We start from the raw sequence: 22,774 nt of genomic DNA on the forward strand, positions 1-22,774 counted from the left end.
TTCCCAGAGTTTTTCCTGCCTGAGGGGCCGGGTTTCTTTCCAGAAGCCCTGTCCCTCCTCAACCAGGTTGTGTCCCGGACACCCCAGTTTCCATGAAAATTAAAAGATGCTGAATCAGTTCAATCACACACTTAAAACCCTCTCCAGCCCCAAGAGGAGGAATCTGCGCAGCGTGTCGTACGCGATATGAGACTGAATCAGTATTTTCAAGAAAGGCTGGAAGTGCAAAAGGTCGGATGCGATTCATTTTTCACCATCTTAATAACTGTAATCTTGTAATCATCATCATAAGATAATGTCATTTGGTAGAACTCCAGCTTGCTGTGCCAGAAACAGGTCACGAGCCGTTAGCTCTTCGGTGATGCTGCCTAAAGCACGGCCGCTCGCGTTCCGTGGCACAGAAATCCCGGCACGGCGCTTTCGTGAGCCGCCTTTTCCGCAACAGAGGGAGAAACTGCACCAAACGTGCCGTTACCTGCCTCGGCAGCTGAAGACAGGAGACAGATTTTTGAAAAAAAAAATTCTTTTATTGGAACTCATCTGAACATCAGATATACCTGGTGTTGGTTAGCAAGAACCGTTTGTACATTTGATATTGATGGTGCCAAAAACCCAAACAGTGACTGACTGGATGAGATGGAAATTTAAAATAAAAATAAAATGGAGAGGTTAAAATGTGAACGGAAAGCAGAAAAAAATCAGCCAGTCTAAGATTCAGTGTGAAGGCAAAATATTTCCTGATAAAACAGAATCCTTTTACAAAATATAAATTTTGTAAGAAAAACGTGGAGAGGGAGAGAGAGAGACAGAGGGGAAAGGAAAAATAAAAGATTAGCAGGACAGAGATGCAGAAGCTTACACTGCCCAAATGGCATTAAAACCTAGCTAGTAACCTCACCATAAAATGAAACATGCTGGAATACACCGTGCTCCACCCCCCACATAAATGACTTTGGAACAGTAACGAGGAAGCTCCCCAGCGAGTGCTGCACTAGGTTATTCCAGAAGGGCCAAGCTGTCTCACATCAGACATTGAAAAATAAAATAAAAAAAAAAATCAGAAACACTAACTCAGCAGAGGTAAATAACGACAGTCTGACCAGCGCCCGGGGCAGCGGCTCGCCTCCCCGCCGGACAAGGCTGGGCTCCTGCAGGGAGGCAGGGACTCGGGGAACTCCTGCTCACCTGTTCTTCCTACCAATGCAGGTGGGGGGGAGGGATAAAACATTTAAAATCTAGTCTATTTTAAAACAATAGCATGCAATACAGGCCTCCAGGGGAAACCTGCGCTGTTCCCTTTATTAGAAACTGGCCTAACGGTCTAGACAGCGGCTGCAGCCACCTCGAGGCTTTTGGCTGCGCAGGGTGGGCCTGGGCTAGCGCAGCACAATGACAGTTCCGAAACAGGTTCCTCAGGTGTGAAAGCCTTCAGGAAAATCATTGTAGAGCTGCTTTCGAGGGGATCTGAGGCCTTTCAGATTTAAAAATAAACCAGCAGTCTGCACATTTTGGTTTTTTTTTTTTGCTTCAGTACAAATGGAATAAACTTGGCTGCTTATACACCGTCAGTAAGTCTCAGATTTCAGAGCAGAGGGAGAGATGAAACAAACTTGTTTCGGGCACCTACCGGTAACAAAACTTTGTCCCTGCTTAACTCTCTGCCATCCCTCAGGAAGTGGAAAGCACATGTTTAGGTAGTGTAAGCCTTTTTCCTTTTATTTAGAATACCCTCTTTGTTTAAACAATATTCCCCCCACCCCACCCCTGATACAAAGTTCGGCCAGTAAAGATTACATGGAAACTGGAACACGCATCGTATGGAATACAAGATGCACTGGATGAGGAAGTTTAAAAACTTTCCGAGCGAAAAGTAGAACAAAGAGAGGAAAAAAAAAAAAAAAAAAGAAAAAAAAAAAGTCTCCTAACATTTTCCCAAAGGTTTCACTCTCCTGTCACACACACTCTCCAAATGACAGCTAGCAAATTCAACTCTGCAAAAAGAAAACAGAGCCACGTCAATCGAGAGGAGAGAAAACAAGCCTCAAGGACACAAACAGCACCTTGGCCTGGGAGAAGCGACAGGTCCGGAGCAGCTGTGACCTCCAGCTCCTGCCTCCACTCACCTATGTTAGCTTCTTGGCTTTGTTGTAGAGCGAATCCACTACTTTGCTCATATTCTGAATAGTCTCGAGGGCAGCTTCATAAGTTTTGTCTACGGGGGGTTCGTCGAAGATGATCAGGACTCCCTCGCCTTGGTCAAGGATGCCTGTGGACACAAAGCTGCGGTTACCAGTAATGCTCGACAGATCGCTTCTTCCAGCCAGCAGGAATTTAGGGATCTACCCAGAAAATGGCCCGTCAGCTGTGTTGGGTTGGGCAGGGGCTTGTATCTTGCACTGGACTGGCCAACTGACTTTTGTCTGGACTGCATTAGCAGTAGCTTTTTTTTTTTTTTTTTATCCTAGGTAAAAAAAAAAAAATCATCCTGGAGAGGGGCCTGAGAAGACATCCAGGAGATGCTTATGCCTGTGCATTCCCTAACAGCTACTTTTCTCCTCAAGGCCCCTGTGCCCAGCAGGATGGCTCAGCACAACACTGGAGCAAGGCAAGAAAAAAAGCCATTTTATAATTAAACTACTTCCAGGTGCCAGACGGGCACGGCAGCCGAGTTCCGTAATTTTTCAGCCATCCTCTAACGAACACGCTTCTTTTAGCCATTCGTCTTGCTCAGGGAGATCAAGAGGGCTTTCTAAACTGATGCCGAGGACAATGTAATAGAAGAGCAGAGTTGTTTCCTTGGGGGCTTACTAGAGAAGCAGCCCCCCGCGGTCCCAGACAAACCCACCCACTCGGTTGCGCTGTGTGGGTGCCCCCCACCAACACACAAAACGTCTGACACAAATCAGCCGGGCAAGGTGACCACATACTCCAGAGCAGAAGAGCACATTTTTGCTAGACAGCCCGCCACTGGGACTCACATCTGTCCTCGGATGCGGTCGCAGCAAGTAAGGACTTAACAGCGGTTTCCAATTTGTGAGAAATTAAGCTTCAAGCTTAATGAAGGCAGATGAAGCAATAGGAACAGCCTTCACGACAACAGAGAGGTAACAAAGCCACTGCTCACTGCTCTTCTGTCGTGTCTACTGCTCGTCAACCTGCACATCTGCTGCCTGAAGTGGAGCAGAGCAGTCTAAGGAGAGTTCAAAGGCGCAGAAGGTGCAGCAGTGAAGAGGAATCTATCCACATCTTGCTTTCGCACGACCTGGCCTCGGGCAGCAAGGCAGTCAAGAAGGATGCAGAGACTCACCATGAAATTTCTTGTCCAAGATCATCTGTGACAGTTTCCTTTCTACCTCAGCCTGAAATTGAAGCAGAAAAATTAAAAGTCTCCCAGAACTACGTGAAGAAATACAAATTTTACTACAGCACACTCAACAGCCCTGGCAGGATATAAGCATTGCTTAAAAGCAGCTATTTTATCACCAAACACGAAGTCAGGACAGATCTCTCCTTGCACACTGCTTTGATACTGCCATATGCTTTAGATGATATAAGAAATTAATCAGGAGCTTTTAATGACGAGAGCACCAGGACGTCTCGCCCTCTTGTTCCACAGAGGACGATGCAGCTGTCATTTCACACAGGCATGACCCATGAGGGGATCTGCAGCATTCTAGCTTGGTTCAGCAAGTATTTAGTCAAGTGTTGGCCAAGTTTCATTTAAGCCACCCAGCAGCGAGCTGATCTCCTGCCCAGCGCCAGGCAGAGCCCCACAGGAGTCAGCTCCTCCTCTGCTCTCTGGACAGAGGACACACAGATGCAGTTACACCACCGCAGTCCAGCTTTAATGCATACCTAATAGTTTAAAACACCACCAGCAAGCCTAGGAAAAGACTGCGCAGACACAAGAGGAGGACAGATGACGTAATCACCATAAAGGCCGAGCTCAGTACGCTTCCCACCCTCTGGCCTTAATGCCAATACAGGACAAAAGCACTTGGGGATGCAACTGACTGGGACTACAGCAGATTTTCCTCAAACAGTCTGGTTGGGATCATCTGTAAAGCAGTTATTGCAATAGGCAATGTGGCAATGTGGCACACGCATTAGCTGGGTCCTGTATCTTAAAGGTCTAAGATTCTTCTGGGCATGCTCACAAGGATTAAACGCAGGTCAGCAGGGAAGACTGAGCTGGTCATGACACGAGGTGTTATTGCAGCAGAGGAAACTCAAGTCTCCAACAAAAAAAGCAAGTGCTAATACAGGGAGTAAAACCCATGTGACGGAAGGTGATGTTACAGCAAAGTCTGGCGCAGAGGAAGCCAGTCCGACACCTCCTGGGAACTGTCCGTGTTAAAGTCAAATTCCCAGGAGCAGTATTTGCCTGTAAATGCTGTGGAGCTGATCTGTCAGACTCAATAGCCTACGTTTATTTCCCAGTGGTAAATGCCATTTGACCTGAACTCCTTTGCCCTCTTACACGTGCCACTGATTTCTAGTGATATTCTTACCTTTGAGAGCTTGATGAGGCTGGATATGTGTTCAATCTACAAGAGAGACCAAGAGAGTTAAGTACATCTTTAGCTGCACTTCGGAAACACAACACGGAGGTACGAGGCTCTTCCACGGAACAGCTCAAGGGCCTGTAAACACTCTGGCCTACAAATCTCCAGCGGCTTTTCTCCACTTTGCAGCTTCATATCCTTCAGATTTCACATCCAATTTTAACTGAAGATGGACTAGACACCTAAAGCCATTTCCTTCTGAAACACGAAATAACATTTCTTCTCCAAGAGTACTGCAGCTTTACCCACACCCTGTCAGAGCCCCTCGAAGCCAGACGCGCTGTTACCTTCAGTGCTAAAAGCACGTCCCCCTTCCAGCGCTAAGTGAAACGGGTGGAAAGGGCCGTGACTCTGGAAGGTGGTTTTCCAAAGCTCCCCTCAGCCCCCTCCTTATCATTTTCCAGCTGAACATGATGAACCCTGAGCTCTGGAAGCATTGAGCAGCTCTAAGAAGTATTCTGTACGGGAACAAGTCCCTCACCCACCAACAACAGGGGACAAAGGTACCAGCATGTCACTGTGCTTGCTGGAAACATTTACCTGTACTCTGGAGAAGGGTTCGATGACTCTGATCAGATTCTGTTCCAATAAGTTATCATAGAGCTTAGCCAAGTGAGTGTTTATGATGGGGTCGTCCCTGAGCTCCACCTTATAGTCTGTCAGAGCCTGTGGAAGACACGGTGGGAACAAATAATTCACGTAGCAACAAGTCTCCTGTCCTCAAGGTCCTCTGAGCATAAAATAGCCTTCCCTCCCTGCCCAGCAAAGTATCAGTAGTTAATCCAATCCCATAACTTAGCTAAAAAGCCAGGAGGTCACGACAGCCTAGCACTGTGCAGCAAGCACCTTTCATCTTTACACTGCTGGGGCTTAGCAAGCCAGGATCTCTGGTTTACACTCAGCAGACAGCATGACGGGACTGTTGCCTGACGTGGGAACCCTCTCCATTCTCTCATTATTTCTGCGGTATACTTGCTGAAGCCAGGAAAAATTTCAGGAAGATATACATCCCAGTGAGCAGCACCAAAGGTACAGCAAACTGCTTCTGAGTTGGCTCTCAGAAAAAGAAAATACACCCCACCCCAAAAAAAGGAAAAAAACTAGTTTCATGCAAGCTATTACTCCCCATGCTGCAAAAAACTGAACTGGTTGATCACTGTGGGGTATTTGCTTGATGCACTGTTGCTTTTTATGAATGTTTTTGTGGTTTCCTGCTGTGGGCTGTAACAGCTCCTACAACTTTCCAAACGTTTTGTGCCATCAGGCCCCGTTTTCCAATTCCTGACTCACCTTTTCAAAATCCGCCAGCGATCGGTTCTTACTGGCCTGTGCCACACATTTTAGTGCTTCTGTCTGCGGAGAAAGAAAATAAGAGTAGGTTATTTTCCTGGATTCTCCTCTCAGAGCTATCATGCCAACCGTGCAGTATACTGAAGACGTGCTTTAGCAGCAAAATGGGAATGTTCCTTTTGCTGCAAAGCCACGTCTGCGTTACTTCCACAGAGGCAGAGTGGGAACAGCTGCTAATAAGGAGAACATGCAGAACAGCTGCAGGACACAGCATGAAATTAACTTCACAGAAATAAAGAACTCAAGTTTTGCAAGGTCTGAGAATACCAGCTGCAGTTCCTATCAGGTTGCAGGTTGGGAGCAAGTTTGACAGAATTTTTAAAGAAAGCGCGCGTTTTAGCACTTGCTGAACGAACGTGGCTGTTTTCAGCCCTTACACTGCGTTCCTCTCCCTCAGCATGCCACACTTCCTCTGCTGACCAAGAGAAGCATGGCAGAAGTCCTACAGACACCCTACCACGGAGAGCATCAGCAAATGTTTCTTGTCCACCCCACAGTTGCTGCAACAAAGCAAGAGACTCAGCCACGACCGAACTACCATATATACACTAAACAGAAGAGCAACACGACTAGAAGAAGAGTTTCCAAGTGGTGAGAGGCACAAGCGCACGAGACAAGCAGAACAGCCTGGTGGCTACGGTGCACGAGGTCCAGGCTTCTGCGATCGCCTGTCCCACCGAGCTGTCCCCAGGGCTGCCCACTCTCCGCTCCTGAAGCTCAGTTTCCCCAGCTGCTGCAGGAATTTGTGATCTCTGCTGTCTCAGGAAGACAGCGCAGACAACAGCGGGGCTCTCCTCCACGGGACACAGCCCTCGCAGTCTGAAAAAGAGCCTCCGACCCAGCTGCCGCTCGGGGGAAGGGGATGAAGCAGGACCAGGGCTGCCCTTCGTGATCAACCAGGGGTAACGCAGACATGTCCCCACTTCAGACTCTTCTCTGTGCACACGTGCTTGCTGATCTCCTCTGCTAAACAGCTTCCCCAGTCCCCCGCGAGGGAGGTGAGCATTAGTTCCTGCACCAAAGTAAACAGCTGGCTGACCAAAGCAATGGAGGGCATCAGTGTTTAAGCCTGGCTCACACCCTGGCACACTTGACTTTTGGCTTCGTACTTCACATAAGCACCCTGGATTTAATACAGGGGTGGCATTCACATTAACACGTTAGAATAAACGGTGGATTCAACAACTCCCCAGCTGCTGGGCTTCCACCTTACAGTCATCCAGGTCTCAAGCTGCTCAGCTACACTGCTGCGAATAGATTTTCAGGACTTGCTACAGCACAAGTGAAAACAACAAATAACCGACTTAAACACATCAGCTCCACGGCTGCAGAGCAGCTGGCGAGGGCTGAGCCACGAGACCCTTATGGCATCAGGCGCCCAGCAGTTCGTGAAGAGAGCAGGGAGGAGAAATACAGAGAAAATGAAGCGAGAGGGCCAGATCCTCAGCTTGTGAAAAATCACTGTATTCCCTTTGAAGGCAATTGACTTATGGTAATTACCTATGGTAATTTAATCAGTTCTGGATCTTATTCAGGACATTCAGAAGCGAAGGGTTATTTTGGTATGAAAAGACCAAAGTATTTGACAAAAAGAATAACACAATATTCTCAGACATAATAGGAAGATCAAAAGGATTAAACTTCTATACCTGTCTTCCTGCATACCGCAGAGCAAGCTTTCCACTCACTAATGCTTGCACATCTTCTGGGCTAGAAAGGGGAGGGAAGGGAAGAGAGCATTTATTCAACAACACGGTCGATTTAAGCGTGTCTCAAAAATTCCCACTTAACGGCAAATTACTACAATTCAAGTAACGCTGTATCAGAAGCACTGATTAGGTCATAAAGACAAACAGCAGGCTTGTCTGCTTGAATACTTTCATTAGCTTAGAGTCTTATAAATGGAAAGCCTTTCCCGTTTAAATGTAGGAAGCGTTCTTCGCAGAACCATGTGCCACGTACATGTTCAGCATGATTTTGCACAGCAACATGTATTTCAGCGCAGTGATGGCTTTTGGGTTGTCAATTGAATCATATCCCTCAAACGCCTCGTAAAAATATGAATAGGCTGTTTTCCAGTCCTTCTCTTCCGCTGCATGGATAATACCTGTTGGAAGGAACAAGCAGACAGGCAGCAGAGTTAATTCTTTATGTAACTGGAAGAGGACAGAACAATTTGGTTGCCCAGTGCTTTATCTGGTACTTCAGTAAAGGGAATCCTTTCCTTCTGTGCTTCCTTTTGTCTTATCTCTCTGTCAGAAGAGCATCCATGCCCTCTCTTAAGAGGACGTGTTAAGACAGACAAGTTCTTGGCACTTCAGGTCAGTGCCTGCCAATTAGATCAGGAACAACATTACAGTTATACCAACACGGTACAATGTTCTAGTGCCCCGGGGGGTTACGGACCCTCCACCACTGCAGGTTTTCAAAAACAGGCTGAAAAAGTGTCAGGAACAACGTAATTATAGCTGATCCTGCCTTGAGGCAGCTGGGCAGACTTGTGGCTATCTCGAGGTCCCACCTAGCACCATTTTCTATGATTCACTCAGGAAAGAACAAATATCAGTCAACCGACACACCAGGACGAGTCCTAGACTTTCCCTTTCTCCCGAAGGGCTTTACCTGACTGCATGTCTAACGCTGCTTGCAGCTTCGGCGGACAGTAGATTGCGTTGGCTGTAGTCCGTGCAGAGGTTAAGGCTGCTCTTGCTTTTGGCAGATTGCTCAGGGCATGGTAAGTCTTACTTTCTAACAGCTGCACCTCCACCAGCAATGCCTTGTCGTCCATCTTTTTCAATTCCCGAAGAAGCTGGGAGCCTAGCAGCAGGGAAGAACAAGAACCTTTGTCACCTACTCTGCATCTGCTATCAACAGCTACACAAACCTAGTCTTTCCAGGTGACACCCTTCTTCCCCCACAGCACTATGAGCTTTCAGGAAGGGAGGCTAGGCTTACACAACCTGCTCTTCCGAGAAGAAACAAAGGAGAGGAAATAATAGCGGGTCAGTGTCAGTCCACAAGTTGGAGAAGAACGAACCAGTTTTGCTTTAGAGGTGGGAGAGGGTAGTGAGAATACTTGGGTGTAGGGACAGCACGTCTCTGCCACCTCACTGGGGGCAGGAGACACTCAGCAGAAAGTCAAGGATGGGTTGTGCAGTTCAGATTGCCGCTCTGGTACCCCTCCCCCATATGACAGCATGATTTACCTCTCACATTCAGAGCTCCAAGCAAACCTGAAGTACTGCCCGTTCCTGCATCATCCCCCTAGGGTGAGACCTGAGGATTTGCAAGCAACTCCTAAGAATAGCGGATGAGGAAGGAATGTTTTAAGCACAAAACATCTACAGATCAAATTTAGGAGGTAGGAATGGACGGCCTAAGAAACCGCTCAATAAACTGTCACGTTAAAGCCTTGTGAGGACAGAGCCAGCCTCAGAGGAAACTCTTCCCCTTCTTTCCCCACCTCTGTGAACTAAAGAGCTAACTCAGGGCAAGCAGAGATGAGAACCACAACCTCACCTGCTGTGCTCAGAAGCTGAAAACCACAGTTAAAACCGTGTAACTAGGTGGAAGAGAATGGACTGTCCCTAGAAACATCCCGCAGAGACACTCCGCTTGCCCCTGCTCCCCAAGGCCACAGACGTAACCGTGTCTTGGCCAGCCACACAGACATGCTAGCAACACGATGCTGGCATCTCGAGAGCTTTCAGGGAGGCTGTCCTCTAGGTACAGGCCTTCACAACTCCCTCAGCTGCACCACCATCACCCAAGGGAAGAAGTTAATTAAGCATAGCTTTGGAGTGTGGAGTCTGATCAGTTTAAACCTGAGTTCATTACATACCCCTATGCAAACTAATTCTAACTTGACAGTGACTGGCATGTGTCAGAGCACTTAACTTGATATTCTGATCAGACACAAACCACCCACGTGACTCTGGACATGACTTATGCTCCTGTCACCACACTGTTTAAAAAAGTTACGTGTCCCTGGTGAGGTACCATCACTGCCCAGGTAAGCACTTCTGTCCGTGCCAGTGCAGTCATCCCTCAGCCCTGCTCACACCCACGCGCTGAGCTGGCAGGCTGTACAATTCCCCTTTCGCCAGCTTAAACTTCATCTCACGTTACTGCAGTCATTTGCAAAAGGAGCATTTGAAAAGCACCGAGGGGAGTTGGGCCGTGTAAGGTGACCTGTTTTACTCCGCTTTGTAGCGGAGCAGGAGAGTTCACATGGTTAATTACCATCTCTCAGGTGGTGCAGAAGCAGATTCTTAAAGCCTTTGCACTACTGCACAAGAGCTTGTCGAATTACACCCTTGGAGGCTTGTCGTTTCCTGGCGTTACTACTGCTTATACTGAGGCCATGTTTGAGCAAACTGAAAAAAGCTGGTTTCTCCCTCCAACCTCTCTGACCACAGCAGTACATGCTGTACGTTCCAGCAGGAGCCAAACCTGCTGGCCTTCAACTGGATGCAGTTCCTCTTCGCTTCAGGAATTTTTCAAAATGAATAAACAGTGGGAAGAGACACTAAAAGCTTTTCTCACCAAGCTACAGCAAAAGTTGGAAGAACTGGTACAGCGCCGAGAAATGAATGCCCAAGTCCTACAAAACTTATGACATAGCTGATCATTTCCCTCATCAGCCTCCTGACTTGATCTCAAAACAAATTACCACCACCTAGCGGGACACTCACCTAGTTGCAGCGCTTCTTGGTACCTCTTGGTATCGAAGTACAAAGAGACGAGCCTTGCCTGGAGAACAGAAAAGGAACTGCTGTGAGGAGAGTCAGGGTAAGGTGGTACAGATTTATTTTGTAAAACGAAACTTTATATTCTTCTCTGCACAGGTTTCACTACATGAATTTGTGTTCATTACATTATATGATCCAGCGCTGCAAGGTCTACCGGTTGGAAGGTTGGCTACTCTAAACACAACGGGTAAAATCCTGCCTATTCAAGAAGAGTCACTCACTTTAGTGTAACCGTTATCACCCATCCATTAAAGGTACAAAGGTCTGGACAACACACAAGTTCGCTGCTTTTATAGGTATTAAATCTGATAAAGCAAAAATGCTAGTACAGTTTGGGATCAGCGATGTAACATACCTCCAGAGCCTGGCGTAGGAAAGTCCTCTTCTCTGATTTGGCCCATTCAATACACTCTAAACACAGGTCAACCTTAAAGGGAGCAGAAAGAAATTTGTAAAGCCTTCTGCTGCCCCTCTTTAAAACAGCAGTATGGTTCAATCATTTCCTACAAAGCAACAAAAATACAACAAAGCCTGAATCTCCACAACATCGTTTAAGAAAATAAGTCGCTCCTGTCTCAACAGCAGCATCGCTAAACACCGCATTTGCTTTACTGTAAACGAGCCCAGAGATCAGCTAGCAGCCTTCATCATTAGCGCCTAACCCAAACTCCTCAACAACACCTCGAATACCACCAGGGTAAAGCGCAGTTCATCACCGATGAGAACTGCAGCTCCACCGTGCAAGATTACGCGACTTCTCTTCAACAAGGACTCACTCACTGGTGACCACACAGGATACACGCTTTAGCCTCGGGCTGCAGCAAGTTGACACCAGAGTTTAAACTCCCAGAAATGTTGCACAAAATGATACAGAAGAGCTAAACTGTGCTACATGTTTTCATATCCTATTTGCTGATTAACTTCCTGCACTTTGTAACACTATTCACAGTATTATACTACTTAAAATACATACTGCAAGAGAAAGTCAAGTTCAGAAGGCAAACTAAGGTTTAGTTTAAGCTTTAGCGTTGCAAAAAAACCCCAACACAAACAATCAAAAACCCAACAGACCACCTTCTCCAATTCCTTTTTTAAATGCATTTCACTTCCAATAACTTCTTCTGACCACCAGGGACAATCCTCCCACGCTGGAATATGAAAATAAGTATTTGGCTCCCAAAGTTTCACCAGTAAAAATTACTGCTGAAATTCTAATAGCATTTCTTAAAGAGCTGTGTTTTTGTTTGAAATAAAAACATCTGGGTACATGTGAGCTGATTCTGTCTCAGGGCAAGGAATAGACTACAAGACTTCGAGGTCCTTTCCAGCGTGTTTTGCACCATTTCATTTAGCCACAGAGCGAATTGTATTTTCAATTGCTCTAAAAAGAAAGGAAAATAAAGCACACATGTTTCAGGGCCTAAATATGTCAGGCCACGTGTGTCCTTTAGCAGTATAAAGCAACAGAGGTGCTGGACTCCACTGCTTACAGCCGAGTCAGGTGCCAGGAGCCAGTCAGTCAGTGACACTGGATGTTTCTTCTATTGCTTCAAAACAGACCAAAGGACGCAGAACTTCTCATATTTTTAAGACTGCTGAGATTCCCTTGATGAATAAAGCAGTCACGTTCCACCTCAATTAAAGATGGTGTTGATTTAGCACTGGCCAATAACATACAGCCAGTCATCATGAGGTGCAAGGCTCAGGAATGTCTTTTTTTCCAAAATCTCTGAATCACAGCTCTTTCTGGAGCAGCTTAGTAGCTGTACTACACTGCAGGACTTGTCAGCTCCTCATCACTGCTTATTAAATGAGGACATTTTATGAAAAGCCATTATGAAGTTTCAATTTATCGCACAGCGATAGCTGGAGCATTAGGAGCTGGAGAAGTCTCTAATTTCATTGCTTTACTGGACTCCTGGGAGTCTTCTTAATATATGTTACACCGAGAAAGTAAATGTGCCTCTGAACACTTCTGAGGCGCTGAAAGCATCCAGGATTAGCATCAGGAACCTCACAGGTTAGGTGTCATAATTCCTTAAGATTTTGGTTTGGCTTCTGAGTACGCTTGAAAGAGTGTATTTTGACTAACTGGGCCATATTTCCATCGCTGTTACTCCATGTTTTTCCCCTGTCATAAAACACCACCTTTTGGGACTGCATCCAAGTATCATCCTTTATGTCAGGTTACCTTTAGTAAAAGTCTGAAGGCACTCATCTTCTCCTGATGCCTTTACGAGCTTCCTTCTCACGTGCACAACCCACCCCTCTTCCCTTAATACCTTCCGTTAAAGAAGAGGGCAAAAGATTCCGTCGCCACTTACTGTAACGTGACGTACAAGCCACAAGAACCGAACAGCGAACGAGCACTTGCTAGGTTACCTGAACTAAAGGATGATATTTCTGTGCTAATTTGCCTAATGAGAATGCCAGCTGCCTCACAACATGTCAGAACTTCTTCTAGACTAATCTGTCAGGCACTGTGAGTACAGCGTTACGCAGGTTTGCCCTTAACCTGTTGCTCAGACCCTCCCTGCTGCCCCTTTCCATCTGACTGCTGTGGTGTGCCAGTACAACCCACGCTGCTGCAGGTCAGCGCCGCTCATAAGTGGCTCCTCATCGTTTACAAGTTGCTTCTGTCCTTCTCCCGTTCCCAAATAACCAACAAGTCACAGACACCAAAAAAAAAAACAAGCAGCCAACCACTGGATTCTAGGGAGCTAATAAGAACAGAGTAAATCCTAACTGGGGGCTATCCTACACCGCGGGCTTTCTAGTGGAGAAGTTCATCCCCTGAAAGTAGTTTACACTTGGTAGCTGCAAACTTTTTTCCACTTCAGGAACAACTTTTGTAGCTGCAAACTTTTTTCCACTTCAGGAACAACTTTTGTGCCTCTGCAGAGTAAGACAGGCACCACACTGTGTCTCCAGGTGAAAGATGCTAAGTAATACTCACCATCTGATCCCACCACCTCCTGAACATCCCTCAAACACTCACTCTCTGGCTCTGTCCCTCACACACGGCCCCACCGTTCGACAAGCCCGAGCTCCCCGGAACAGGTCCGCACCTCTCCCCTCCCAAACCCTTCTCCCACTACAAAACACTCCTAACGCCATACATCTAACAGCAAGCAACACAGATCTAAGAAAAATGCCCAGGGCGAGTGTTTTTCCAACCCTGCAGCAGGACAAGGCTTGCAGAAAAACACGGTTACGAGGGAATTAAATTATCTAATGTTTTATTAATAGAATAAATCCAAATGAATGTGTCTTCAGCATGAAGCCGACTAAGACAATGGTGTGACAAGCTTTTGAGGAACAGACTGTTGCTGAAATGCAAGTCTCACCTCCTGTCCCGTTGCTGCCTCCATATCAAGGAAGAGATCGAGCAGAGATCGGACTAAGCGGGCTGCCTTTGCTTTGCTGATAGAATTCAAGAAGGGTCGAACATACTTCAGAAGTCCTCCCAGCTCTGTACACAGAAAAAAAACAAATCATGAAATACAACCGCACAGCTGAAATTTACAACGCACTTGGAGTACCTGACGCGTCTACGCACAGCAGTATTTATTACACCAAACATTTTATTAGCAGTCTCTCCTTTTATTTTATCATTTACAGGAAAAGAGCGATAAACGTCACCTGAAGGAATGCCTCGCAGTAAACACAGGGACTGGCAAAGGTGCCTGTCGGGCTCCAGCCTTGTCCGCACAGCTTACGTTTCCCATTACTTCAGCTGGCCCAATTACAACACCATTTGTAGCTACGCTGGCCCCAGGCATATTTTAAAAGCGTAAAAATCTGCTACATGCTTTGAGATTTTTCTATAAAATGGGCAATGGAGTTTATAGTTTAAGTATGTTTTTATTAACTCAGTTTGACATTTTAATCTGCCATACCTAGCCAACCCTGGAGTCAGATACACCCTGTGCTCCACTGCTGAAAAAATGACATTTCTTAACACTTCAGCTACCCACATTACCCAAAATTAGATCTTACTTTCACTAGGTTTCTGTTTCTACTGCTCTCCTTACTACTTTACAGTTATAAAGCTAGTCTCAAGCTCACAAAGGAAAAGTCTTTCTTTATGAAGAGGTGCGCTAAAAACATCATTCCCCCGGAGCAGAAGGACGCAGCGGTCAACGTCAGCAGTTCCAGCACTTGGCGTTCACGTAAGCAGAAGGGAGCCAGGCGCACAAGTTTTGTCCTCTCCTGCGATAAACAGCACGTGGCCGCCGTGCCAGGTTGCAGCCACGTCTGTTTACAGTTGGGGGAAGATGATCCTTCCAGCAGCCGAGCACCGCGCCAGCACAGGGTTCAATGCTGACTCATAAAATAGTGGGGTCGTACCCTGAAATCACAGCTTATCTGCCCCAGAACTGGAAGCCTCACCCAAACATCAGCTGCATCTTGCACTACCGTATTTATGAGATTAGAGTAAAGAAACCCATCAAATGAGTATTTCAGAAATCCTCGATATGCTCTACACCAAACTGGTGTTGCAATCAAAACTAAAATAAGAGACTAATCTAATTTTATTTCAATTAGTGTAAGGAGGAGCATCAGCAGAACTTCAGTTTGGGAGGATTCCAATAAAAACAGCTGAAAACAAGCCTTCCCTCATATTTCATTTAGCAGTAATGCAAAAGAACTGCTATAAGAACATCTTAATCATATCTAAAAATTACTCCTTGTATTTATTTTAGAAGTTTAATCAAGCCTCATACAACTCATTTCTCACACTGTTAAGTGGAACTCACAGTGTGTTCCAATCCAATTGCTCACGGTGACGTACTGACACTTTTACACATCTGAAAGTGCAGGTTTAGAACAAGTGGAACTCACCTTGAGTGTGCCCTGAACCCTTAGGGGAGCCTTATTTTGTTGCGCTGCTGTTTGGAAATCTGACTCTTTCCACAATGAACCCCTTGGACTTTGCACAGGGAACAAAACAAAACGCCGTACCTAAAATTTCAAAAAAGTTTCTCTCTGCCTGAGAACACATGGGCAGGTTTTTCTGGAACTGAGGTACAGCCACTTTCGTATCTAAGATTGAGCCCCACTGACTGAGCTTCAATCAGCTTTCACTCAACAAGGAACTGCCACCCACCACCCCGTGGCAGACGACGACTTCACCTTCACTCCGAGGACCGTTCAATCTGCGGTACCGCTCACGTATGCAAATCCCAATCATTTTAATCAAACACTTTGGTTTCACATACAGTATAAACAAACCACTGCTAGAGCAGCGGACAGCTACTTCCATCACATCAGTTTTTTGCATCCCTCCTCTCGGTGTGAGCTGAGAAAGGTGGGCTCCAGATTACCTTGTGGGGCTGGGAAGAGAAGCAGCACAAAAGCTGGAGCTGCCCAGAAGCTCTTGTGCTCTTCTCTGATGCAACTAATGCAAAACACTTGAACACTCGACATTTAACACAGGGAACAAGCCTGCTTCTCAGCTCATGGCACTGTATCCTTAGCTTTGAGATCTGTAACTAAGAACTTGCCAGTTTTTCAGTCTTACCAAGGCAATGAGACTGTCTCCGAGACCCGTCAACTCTCAACTACTACAAGGTACCGCTCTTCCTCCTGCACATCGCTGCATTACACCAGCTTCTCAGGACCAACTGAATCACATTTTTAGTGCACATCATACTCTTCCACACAGGAAAGGAATTTCAGAAGAAACAAGGAAAACTCACGTGAAACATGCTGCAGTACTTAGCTTTCCATTGACTTGCTCAACAGCTGCCCGAGAATTCACTAGAAAGCAGATCTGAAGTCAACAGCTAGCATATATCTGTGCGTTTTGCAAACTACACATTTAGACATGGATGCTCAAAGTTCCCATAGAAATTTCTCTTTCCTACCAATGTAACTGTCAACTATTTTTAGGATTATTTTTTTTTTTAAGTAAATGCTTGGTGAAGGGGTGTGATTGACAGCTCTGGAGAAGTGACAAGCAGCAGCTCTGGAAAATGAAGTCTGCTGCTCATCCTGAAAGAAAGTGCTTCCACAACCTAACATGCCATGTACCTGAATTCCTGATCCGAGTTATTCCAATCCTATAGTTTTAAGCAATGCTATAAAGATCTAGAACTGTCCTACAAAAAAACTGTAATTAATCTACCATTATCCTTAATCCCTATCAAGCAGATAAAGAGGGTCATTTGTATTACTGTTATTCTTTTAAACAAAGGCTGCTTGGTCCTCTGAAAACCACAGGTTCATTTCACACTCTCAGCCAGTCAGCAGCACAGCAGTTGTGATTTTCAGACCCCACCAAACTGCAGATTTTTTCCCTAGGCTGCGGCTCACAGACCCTTACATCTCTGGGGAAGCTACTGCTTAAAAGTAGCCAACAAGCCACTGCGACACCTCAAATCTGTCAAAGAAATCCCACTCGCTACAACTGTGTGCAATAAAAGCTACAACGATGAGATCTACTTCATTCAGGCCTGGTAATTTCCTTGTGAGGTCAAGCAGCACCAGATTCACTTCCCTTGAATATGACAACTGTGTCCGCCTGATGCTAGCACCTTTGCAAACGGTTGTACCTGGTGAAGATGCTGCTGGCCCTGCTTGTCACTCTGAATGGCCTACTTCACCCTGGAAAGTAGACAGAAAGGGACGGTGACAAGTGTCTTTCCCACAGGACGAACGCATCTCCAAGCGGCGGTATCACCTTTCTCCATCCCCCCGCTTCACGATGTCTCCAGAAAGAACCACCTGGTGATTGCACTCTAAGTCTACACACACAGAGCTGGCTTCTCCATACTGCCAAATTAATTTTTTTTTCTGTTCAGAATATACTCACTCTGCATTTCAGTGATCCCTTTACTACGTTTCAAATACATTTCACACTTGCCTCCTCATAAACCCGGTTCTGATGAGTTAACATTGTCGTTTTCAGTTACTTGGCCTTCCCCTTAAAAACCCAAACTATTAGCCAGCCACCCCCTGACAACACAATGCAGTTCTTTATACTCATGTTAAGACTTAAGTTTAAACTCAAAACTGCTCCAAGTTCTGCAGCGGTAAGGAGGCCACCACGCACCTAACAACTCTTCTGTCAGGCTACTGCACACCAGCAGCACATCCACACATTTACTCAAAGAGACTCTTCTGATGATTTCCCCCTTTTTAGCCCAAACACACGCATCTTCCTTGATGCAGGAGCAAACCCATGTTTTGTTACCGTTACAGAAGCAAACATCAAAGTGCAGAGGGCACCTGTACAGCTCAGACACCTCTACCTGAGTGAATTGACTTGAGGTCCTTTTGTATTCCATTAGAGAAAAGGGCACTCCTGCAGCAGGCTTCATTAATCCTGCTCCAAATTTTTAGTGTAGGAAGAGTCGAATCATGTGCTGGAAGTGCTTATTTTTCTCCACCGACCATAAAAGCAGCCCACACTAGGAGATCAGACGTGGACATCTACAGTTGGTGAGATGAATAGCACCTTTGTTTCCAGTACCGCTCTCAGTGCAAGTAATCTACTGTGTCACAAGCTCTGTTCAACTGCAAATCACAGTGGGATCAGTGTCCAGAATGCTCAAACACATGTAGACGTGGGCAGAGCAGTTAAACGGTCAAGTCAAAATGGTAGGATATTTCAGAACAAATATAAAACTCTGATCTTGACCAGCTGCTATCTGAGACCTCATACTGCTTTCCATGAGCTACTCTAACGTTAGGTTCTGGTGCCCCAGTTGAATTCCAGTTTGATTAAACCTTCTGCTGGTCTGTTTTCCCAAGCCAGTTTCAAGACTGTTAAAAGCACACACACTTCACATTCTGAATTATTCTTTTGCAGAGTTAGAAAACATCAGGGCTCTAGCATGGCCAACTGGCTGGAAGGGACAGAATGCTCTTTGTATGGATGTGGCGTTACCAGCTCCTAAAAGGCTTGAGGTGAAAGGTACTCCAGAAAAAGCAAGAGCATTCTTTCGCAAAAGAAACAAAACTAAACTGCCGAGTACTAGCCTTGAGCTTTCCAGGAAACAGAAGACATGAACAGATTCAAATAAAATCAAAAAAAGTTGAACAGAGAACTTTACTCCATTTCTGTCCTTTCACACGTTCAGAACAGAAGGACTGTCAAGTCTTGCCCCTGCATGGAGCTGGGCAAGGATTTCCTGATGTAATGATCCAGCAGATAAATCAATTGAGAAAGAAGCTGCTGGTGAGAAAGGACTTTTTGGGACAAACCTTCCAATTTGAAACAAGGCTCTGAGATTGTTAAAAGCAAATCAAAAGAAACTTCTCGTCTCAAACATAACACTTAACAAAACTTTAGTCACTTGTACTAAAACAGACACATGTCAAAGGGTCATAAACTAAATGGTCCCAGCGCATGAGCAATCTTTTGGAATACTGGGCCAAGTAATAAGAGATCAATATTTCATGTTGTTTACCTACGTTTTTAGTTTCTACTTTAATTTAGTTTTCTATGAGAGGGCGTTTCCTGCCAAAACATGCTTTTACTTCTATCTCATTCAATAAGGAGCCTAAATTCATCTGAACACATGTATCTTTTACCCATTACCTCAGTTACTTGTTTCAGGCTCACCTTCTGCCTGCCCAGTCTTGGCCAAAAGCGACCCCAGTTCCAGGATGCTCTGCTCTTTGACTTGCACCGCTTCTTCATCATTTTCCTGGACATCGCGTTTCACTGGAAAAAAAAGAGTCGAAAATTTACCTTTAATGCTATTTCAGTTAGAAGATAATCATTACTAGTCAGCTCCTGGAAAAGCACCAAAAAAAGTAACTGTTCTAACAGGCAATAGTGAGTTCAGGCTGGCCTGCTAGATCTGGAAAGCAGACTATGTGGAAAGTTTAAATGCAGAGCTTACAGAGAGTGTTTCATCTAGAATTCACAAAGGCTTTAATCCAGCTGCTAGATACAGCTGCATGCTGCAACTTAAATTATATTCAAGTTTTGAAGTAGTCTCATTAAACTTGTCCAGCTGTTCAAGTTTCACTTTAAAAACACCACCATACAACAGATCCTCTCCCGCTGAAACCGCAAAACCAAATAAAATAAGTTTAATGGGATTTCCAGGGTTGGGTATTCTGGTATGAGGATTTCTGATGTCGCCACTTTGTGTATTAAGTTGCAATCCCCTGGTCAAAACGTAGCACAAGAGCAACACCGGCTCCACGAGCTGGGTACGCCTGTCCTCTTCGCTCCGGAGCGGATCAGGCGTTACAACTGCTGCAGGAGTCAGTGCACCTTCCCGCACGGAACTCTGACAACCTAATCATCGCTCTGTGTAGCAGCGTGAGGAACTCTGGCTCTGAAGTACACAGAAGGGCCAAATGACACACAGCAGCAGCAGACTTGTGTTTACACAACATCAGTTTCACGTAAGTTATCCACAAAACAACACACTTTCTTCCCTGCCACTTCCTACGGTGGAAATATTCAGCTCTGCCATCCCCTGTGCTGATGTCCAGCTTCTACACAAACAAAGCCCAAACCCACTGCCCAGCCGCCCCAGAGGGAACAGAAATCCTCCACGCTGCCCCTGAGCACAGGCTGCGGCTTTCAGTGCCCGTAATTTAACACATCTGGTGTCAAAACCAAAGTAACTTTGCTTTCAGAAAGCAAAGTGTCACAACAACACTCTGGACTGCTCCAGCTCGCACCAACCAGCACCACGAGTTGTTACTCCTGACTGAGCCTGACCAGATGGAAAGCTGTAGGTGTGTTGACAGGCTTGAGAACACCAACTACTAATTAACCAGTGAAACGCTGAGAAGGGCGAGCAGGTTTTAAAGACCATAGAGCAATTACCAATTTCAAGGTCTAACTTAGACACGAGGAAACAACTGCCCGACACGGGGGGGTGACAGCAGGTCACAGCATCGTTTTAGAAATCACCACACGCGTTACGAGAATCCAGAATTACTCTTTTATACACCAATTTCGAAGGCATCGATGCTGTACACCCCCACACCCACATAAAGAGGGATGCCCACGTTAGGTCTACAAACCACTTCGTAGCACCAAGCCCTCCCGGGCGCTGCTGAACGCCTGTGACAGCCCAACAGGGAAACTGCTGTGCACAGCCTTGAGACACGAAGTTAAACCAGGCACAGCGCCCACAAAAACTCCTCAAAACTTTCCGTGTGGCGCTGAGAAAGGAATTTAAACCGCGGCTGTATTTGAGCGTTGTAGGAGGGAACACCCCCGCCAGCAGAGCTCTGTCCCCCCTCAGCACACCGAGCACCCGCTGCAGGCCGCCGCTACCCGCGCAGCGCCCGAAGGCGGTAACATCGCCACCGAAAAACGGGAAAACCGAGAAGCCAAGGGCCGGGGCAGGCGGTGCTGCCCGCCACAGCCCCCGCGCACGCCGCTCCACGGCTGCCAGGCGGCCGAGTTCCCGCGCCGCCGGCCGGCCGGCACCCGGGGCAGCACCGCGTCCAACGGGGAGGAGAAGCCGGGCCGAGCCGCGGGCCCCACCGCCCGGCTCCCCGCCGCAGCCGCCCGCCTGGCCCCGCCGGCTTCGCGCCCGCGGGGCCCTCCCCGGCGGAGGGCAGCGGCCCGACCACAGCCCGCGGGGCGGCTGGGGGACACGCGTCGGTGGGGGGGGCCAGGCCGGGGCCGGTGCGGCGGGCCCAGGCCTCGCTCCCGTCCGGCTCGCACGGTGAGTCAGCAGCCGGCGCCGGCGGCGGGCGGGAGGCGGCGGTGGGCGGCCGGGGGCGGGCGGCGAGGCGGGGGCGGCCGGCGGCGCCTCACCTATGGAGTGGAGGATGCCGATGGAAGCCTCGCGGTCAGTGGAGAGCAGGGACTGTGCGCGCTGGAACTCCAGCACCGCCGCCGCCGCCATCTTACCGCTCCCTCAGTCCCTCCTCACCGCCAGCCCGGAAGCGGCTGCCGGAGGCCCCGCCCCTTCCTGCCCGGGGCATGACGGGAGCCGCAGTCCCGGCGCGGGGCGGGGAGGGAGGGGGCGGGTCGAGGAAGGGGCGGGTCGAGGAAGGGGCGGGGCCTGGAGAAGGGGGCGGGGCCGGGGCGCCCCGCGGTGACGGGCGGGGGCTGGCGTGTGGCGTGGCCCCCACCCGTGGATACAAATTCCTGCAGCCAGCGCCGGGGCCGGGGGTTGGAGTGGGTCCCCTCCTCCGCGGGGTGACAACCCCCCCATCGACGCCGAAAGCAGCCTCCCCCACCCCCACCCCCCTCGACGAAAGGCAAATTTAATGCCTTGAAAGTTCAATTTTCTATCGAACGGGAGATAAAAGCGCCCCCCCGCGGGGTGCCCCCCCCCCCCCGGCGGTCCCGGCACGGTGTGCCCCCCCCCGGCAGGTGATAGCTCTGGGGACAGGTGGCACCAGCAGCGACAGTTTGGCACCAGCTTCACGCCCAGCGGGCGGGGGGCGAGACCCCCACCGAGCCCCCCAGGCAGCAGAGGGGGGATGGGGGGTCTGCAGAAACATGCCCTGGGGGGGCGGTGAGAGCAGTTGGGCGGTGGGGCTGGGCTTTGAGGGGGGGGACAGGGGGGCGGAGTGGGGGTCACATCTTGGGGGGGGGGGACCCCCAGGACATCGGTGTGATGAGTTGCCCCCAGACGTACACCGCACATGTGTGTGTTTGGGGGGGGGGGGGAGCTCGGGTGTCGGGGGGGGCTATATGCATGTGTGCCCAGCGCACACGTGTGTGCATGCGTGTGCCACGTGTGCACAGCTGTGTGCGGTGCCTGCGTGTACATGACACTCGTGTGCACCCATGGGTGCCCAGGGACCCTCAGACGGGTGGGGGGACACCTGAGCGGTGACATGGTGACACCCCAGGGACCGTGCGGTGACGGTGACACCTGCCCCGGCGTGACCTGCTGTTCCCTCCCCAGCCAGTGAAGCACCTTGAGCTTCTTGGTGGGCCCCCATGGGCACGTCCCCATCACCCCCAGGGCCCCCAGCCCCAAGGGTGCTCCGGCAGGGGACATGCCACTGCCTGGCCAGGGGACACTGCAGTGCTACCAGGTGTGGAGCAGGGACACGCTGCTGCCATGGGCAGGTCCCGGTGGGGCTTGGCCTGGCCCTGGTGTGGCCACTGGCCGGGTGTTTGTGGCCTCGTGTCCTCCTGCTGCAGCTGGCTGGCACAGGGGG

General features: G+C 48.2%; 1 protein-coding gene across 1 annotated transcript; it reads right to left on the bottom strand.

The window, feature by feature from the left end:
* Positions 1 to 1,375: 1,375 nt before the first annotated feature.
* PSMD11 (proteasome 26S subunit, non-ATPase 11) lies at positions 1,376 to 21,571 on the bottom strand. Its single transcript, XM_080369883.1, has 14 exons — positions 21,411 to 21,571; positions 19,239 to 19,340; positions 14,014 to 14,138; positions 11,022 to 11,093; positions 10,610 to 10,667; positions 8,538 to 8,732; positions 7,878 to 8,022; positions 7,565 to 7,625; positions 5,856 to 5,918; positions 5,106 to 5,231; positions 4,512 to 4,547; positions 3,308 to 3,359; positions 2,124 to 2,266; positions 1,376 to 1,991 (listed from the first exon to the last, which is right to left on the bottom strand). Exons 1-13 carry the CDS (start codon positions 21,499 to 21,501, stop codon positions 2,124 to 2,126), a joined length of 1,269 nt encoding a protein of 422 aa, XP_080226009.1. The 5' UTR covers positions 21,502 to 21,571; the 3' UTR covers positions 1,376 to 1,991.
* Positions 21,572 to 22,774: the final 1,203 nt, after the last annotated feature.

The sequence above is a fragment of the Falco punctatus genome (assembly GCF_963210335.1).
Source record: "Falco punctatus genome assembly, chromosome: 19".
Taxonomy (NCBI): Eukaryota; Metazoa; Chordata; class Aves; order Falconiformes; family Falconidae; genus Falco; species Falco punctatus.